Below are 5,348 nucleotides of genomic sequence, written 5' to 3'. Positions count from 1 at the left end.
CAGAAAAAACTGGGACAGACACACTTTTAACAGTACTGTATATGTATGTGTATATGCGTGTGTGTGTGTGTGTGTGTGTGTTTATTTTTGTACAATAATCAATGATGATGTTGGCTCACTGCTCAATGTCCAATCTGGATCTGAGAGCAACTGGTCAAATAAACGCAACGCAATGGCGTCCCCTAGTGGAGTGCATGAAAACACCAGTCACTTCAAATTTAACTATTTGGGTGATTCATTATTGCATGTTCTTCCAAAAAGAGAAATGTTTGGCTCTGTAATTTTTTGCACTGTTTCTGAAAGTACTTTCCCTTTTGCATGACATAACACCCATGTTTCACAATCCAATCAATTTCCAATGGATTCAATTCAATCCCATCCTACTGCTTTCTCCCTAAATATCAGATTTAACTCTGAAATATCTTGGATTATGCAAGTACAATGGGATGCGACTTACATATGAGCACTGTTAGTTTGTAGGAAACTCAATGAATGAAGTGTTGTGGTGCATGCTGATCATAACATAAATAACTGGACAGACGTGGCAACAGCAAATGTTGTTCAGATGTATATTTATATATTTATATTTTTACATGGTTTTAAATATTTAAAAGCATTCACTGTTGAAATCCCCTGCATATATAGTTCTCCATTAAAAGACATTTCATGCTGGTGGAGCAGTCAGGAAATCCAGTCCTGTTTCCAACCTGCTTTTCAATGATCCTGAATCATTTCTCTCACTGATGAGGAGAAAGATCAGTTCAGGATCTTCAGGTCATGCCCAAATTCTTCATCTGATCTGATTCATAAGAATTCAGAGCTCAAATTCACACTCCAGAGATGATACTTCAGTTAAAAACATGATGCTAAACATCGTCATTCCCATTATTATTTCGAACAATTTCATCGATCCAGGTTTGTTTTCAAGTCATTTTTTAAGTATATAAAATGTCAGGTTTAGGTGATGGTGAGAATGGATACGCTATACACTAAATGAATGCTGGGAAGAGAGACTGCAGGAGCAGAATCACTCCAACCACCATCAGACCGCAGAAGAACAGCACCAGCCACAGCGGGAATGACCCTGAAATAGAAATATAACAGCATTCGCAATTTACAGTGCACAAAAACAACAAGTTGCTCTAAGTAACAATGCAAAGAAAAACTGTTAAAAAAGACATGTAATTAGCACCAGAACAACACAATTTAATGTCATATAAAACATCAAGGGCTTGATTGACCAATCAGAATCAAGTATTTCTGGGAGCGGTGTAAAATAAAATAAAATAAAAAAGTGCATTTAAAAGTTGAGATCAATTTATTTGCATAGCACTTTTCACAATACACATTTGTTTCAAAGCAGCTTTACAGAAAAACATTACGTTAATGTTTATAATACCGTACTATCTTTATGCCTTGTAGTCACAATTAGCAGATTAGAGCTAAGTACTTATATTTTGCAACATTACAAGCAATAAGATTTGCTATATGGTATATACTGCTTTATGCGAGTTTACTTTATTTATGAGGATAAAGTGGGACACACATGTACGTATATCCAACTTTATATAGAGAGAGAGAGAGCTGAGCAATAATATAGTTACATTTTGCGACAAAATAAACAATCAGGCAGTTGAGATTTGCTATATGTGACCCTGGACCACAAAACCAGTCATAAGGGTCAATTTCTCGAAATTGAGATGTATACAGCATCTGAAAGCTGAATAAATATTATACCCCAGCGACTTCAGACTGCTTTTGTGCTCCAGGGTCACATATAGTATATATTGCTTTACGTGGTTTGTTGGTATTTTAGTTACTTGTGTGTGAGTTCGAAATGTCCTATTTGGCATCTTGTGTATATGATCTGATCCCAGTGATTATTAAAATACAGATGGGAATTTGATCCACATTAGGGTTCGTTTCATACAGTTTGTTGTCTTCATGTATGCAGATGAAGTTGGCCATGTATGAATACATATATCTGATCGTATCATACTTACTCCGGTTGGACACGGCATGCACCTGACAGCGGCTGTCGACGGCTACGCTCAACATGACCACTTCATTATTGCCCTTCACGGCTTTACTTTTAGGAGCGTCAGGTAGGAACGTCAGGTCCGTGACCACAATGCCGTGAGATTCCTGGATGTAGTACAATTTCTGGAGGGTCGATCAGAAGAGACGGTCAGTAGGTTTCAAGATCTAGTGAGCTGCCTTTTCTTACTGACTACATAAGCAGCTACCTTTTAAGTCAGCATCCAGCATCCAAGTGATAGTATTTAGCCTATATTGGTAACAACTTTCACGCACGACAAGTACAAATACTTGGGTTATAATTACACATAAATAGAACTAGAATTTTTAAAATGCTAAGCCTACAAAAGCAGCTGAATAGGTTTTGACTGTAAGTAGCTGATTAGTGATTATGCTGTTTGTACCTGCAGGGAAAACGCTATATAGATGGCCACGGATCCCGTCACCGTTCCAAGACCAAGAAATGTTCCAGAGTCACTGAGGAATAACACACAAGCATCAAACACGTCATGATTCACCATAACAATGAATAATTCATGAGAGATGCAGACAGATTCCCTCTACCTCACTGCAAGACAACATAGAACTTCATTCCCACAAGGCTTCGTGAGCAGCGGCAGGAAAACCCGTCCGTCCCATTTGGTGATGTAGCACGGAGGGGGTTTGCGGTCCCGTTTGTGGGGGATTTGGACTGTATAGAGTCTTAAATCATCTTTCTGGTCCTCTACTTTTGCAAACCTGGTTTTGAGCAAGAAAATAATGACCAAACATTAGTGACTTTGGTGTCTCATTATTTATGTACAGCTATAGTGATGCAAAGCACAGTTAAGCGTTTCTTAACTATTAGATTTGTTAGATAATAATCCTCTGCAGTGAATGGGTGCCGTCAGAATGAGAGTCCAAACAGCTGATAAAAACATCAGTAGTAATCCACACGACTCCAGTCCATCAGTTAACATCTGGAGAAGACAAAAGCTCTGTGTTTGCAAGAAACAAATCCATCATTAAGACGTTTTAACGTTAAACTGTCGCTTCCGTCAAGTGCTTTCCTCCAGTGAAATGTCCATCTCCTGTTGTCCTCAAACATCAAAATCTATTATTATTTATTTAGAGGTTTTTTTTTTTTTTTACTGTTTTGGCTTGTAAACAGTGCTTGATCTGTGCAGATTTCTCTCCTGATTCAGACAAGATGACTCTTTCACTGGAGGAAGCGTTATTATGGATTATGAACTTGTATTTAGCCAGAAGCGACAGTTTGAAGTTACAACGCAGTAATGACAAATTTGCTACACAGCTTTTCTCTCACGAGGTGTTAACAGATGGACTGAAATTAAAATACTACCATTTCAATTTAAATGCTGTTCTTTTGTACTTTCTATTCATCAAAGAATGCTGAAAAACTAAATATATCATGGTTTCCACAAAAATACGAAGCAGCACAACTGTTTTCAACATTGATAATAATCAGAAATGTTTCTTGAGCAGCAAATCAGCATATTAGACTGATTTCTGAAAGATCATGTGACTCTGAAGACTGGAAAATTCAGCTTTACATCACAGGAATAAATTACATTTTACTATGTATTCACATAGAAAACATTTATTTTGAATTGTAATAATATTTCACAATATTACTGTTTTGATTGTATTTTTGATTAAATAAATGCAGCCTTGGTGAGCAGAAGAGACTTCTTTAATAAACATTTAAAAATCTTACTGACCCCAGACTTTTGAATAGTAGTGTAAATATACAATAACATATTAAGAATGTAAAATAAATGTAAAATTTAAAGACAATAATAAGTCCAAAGGTTGGCAAACAACACATCCTTTCCCTGAGCCTCTGTTGAAAAAATTGACTTATACACTATCTTTTAGCCTATTTATGAAAAGTGGCAGCTGTCAGGAAGTGCACAACTTGCCTGCATGACTTGTAGCGGTACATCTTCTCTGTGATCTGAGGCATGTTTTCATGCCAACACAAACCCACGGCCAGCTGATCGCCGCTCCACACGCTGCACTCGAAATCACGGCCAACTGTTACAATGTGCTACATCAAGAAAGAGAACATAGCACTACTTGGATGAACCAGAGTAAAATGCACAATAGAGAAGAGGTTCTTAATTGCTTAGTTGCTTTTTCTCAGTTCTTAATAACTAGAACAAATCTTCACAAAACACACCTTGTTATCAGGACTAATGTCTATATCCTCCAGCTCATCTTTGTGAGCTCTGAAGCTGAACTTCTCTTTCAAAGAGGGGAACTGGAGAGAGACGAAGCGAGTTGAGACAAGGACAGTGCTGATAAAAACTACACAGACTCATGGGAGACGCTCCCCTCCCACACTCTGACGTAACCGTCGGCCCCGCCGCTCAGCAGAAGCGTGAGGTCGGCGCTGAAGCGCACACACTTCACGCAGGGGTCCTGCGGGCTGAGATCGGCCTGCACCGCTCCAACATCCTCCACCAACATCTGAGGAGAATCCTCCTTCGTCTGGGCCACGTCTCCTCCTCCTCCTCCTCCATCTCCGTTCTGGCCTTTCCCGCCTCTCTTCCTGGCTGCACCTTTATCTCCAGCCCCTATTGACAGGTGTCACAGGAAAAGATGACATGAAAATGGGTATGCATAAGCAATGTTTTCATTTAGCCTCTACTGACCATCTTTGGCTGCAGGTTTCTTCGCCTGTTTGGCCGCATGGTGACTGAACCTCATCAAGCTGCAGTTGGCGTCCTGTCCCGCGGCGATCACGTCCCCACCCAGAGACATGCACATGGTGGCTCGCGTGTCCGTTTCATGAGTGTGCAGCAAGGTGGCGCTGTGCAAACCGCCGACCAGATCCAGACTCAGGAAATGCTGTGACGAAAAGGTAACACTAAACACCCTGTCATCAGTGTTGGGGAAAGTTACTTTTTAAAGTAATTGCATTACTATATTGTGTTACTCCCAAAAATAAATAACTAATTATGTTACTTAGTTACTTTTTATGGAAAGTAATGCATTGAGTTTTTATATCTGGGCAGGGCTTGCTTATTTGTTTTTAAAGGGGTCATATGATGCTGCTAAAAAGAACATCATTTTGTGTATTTGGTGTAATGAAATGTGTTTATGCGGTTTAAAGTAAAAAAAACACATTATTTTCCACATACTGTACATTATTGTTTCTCCTCTATGCCCCGCCTTTCTGAAACACATCGATTTTTACAAAGTAGAGTGAGGAAGGCCGGCGGGCTTGAGAACGGCGCGGCCGGCGGATTCGACGAAGGAGCGGCCGGCGGTCTTGCGGCAACCACATGTGACGACCCCGGGCTGGA

The 5,348-nt window shown here is 39.7% G+C and overlaps 1 protein-coding gene across 4 annotated transcripts in view; it reads right to left on the bottom strand.

Moving 5' to 3' along the window:
- Window positions 1-411: 411 nt before the first annotated feature.
- Window positions 412-5,348, bottom strand: part of LOC107737028 (prolactin regulatory element-binding protein-like) — a 10,346-nt gene continuing 5,409 nt past the window's right edge. For all 4 annotated transcript variants that reach the window (XM_016548426.1, XM_016548427.1, XM_016548428.1 and 1 more), the window contains 8 exons: window positions 4,695-4,890; window positions 4,375-4,616; window positions 4,220-4,300; window positions 3,960-4,087; window positions 2,602-2,775; window positions 2,442-2,514; window positions 2,004-2,163; window positions 412-1,084 (listed from right to left, as the gene is read on the bottom strand). In XM_016548426.1, the coding sequence (XP_016403912.1) occupies window positions 990-1,084; window positions 2,004-2,163; window positions 2,442-2,514; window positions 2,602-2,775; window positions 3,960-4,087; window positions 4,220-4,300; window positions 4,375-4,616; window positions 4,695-4,890 (1,149 nt within the window). In that variant the 3' untranslated portion in view covers window positions 412-989. The remainder of the gene's footprint in view (window positions 1,085-2,003; window positions 2,164-2,441; window positions 2,515-2,601; window positions 2,776-3,959; window positions 4,088-4,219; window positions 4,301-4,374; window positions 4,617-4,694; window positions 4,891-5,348) is intronic.

The sequence above is a fragment of the Sinocyclocheilus rhinocerous genome, unplaced genomic scaffold (assembly GCF_001515625.1).
Source record: "Sinocyclocheilus rhinocerous isolate Xijiao unplaced genomic scaffold, SAMN03320098_v1.1 scaffold764, whole genome shotgun sequence".
NCBI lineage: Eukaryota > Metazoa > Chordata > Actinopteri > Cypriniformes > Cyprinidae > Sinocyclocheilus > Sinocyclocheilus rhinocerous.
This window is presented reverse-complemented; position numbering and strand designations above follow the sequence as displayed.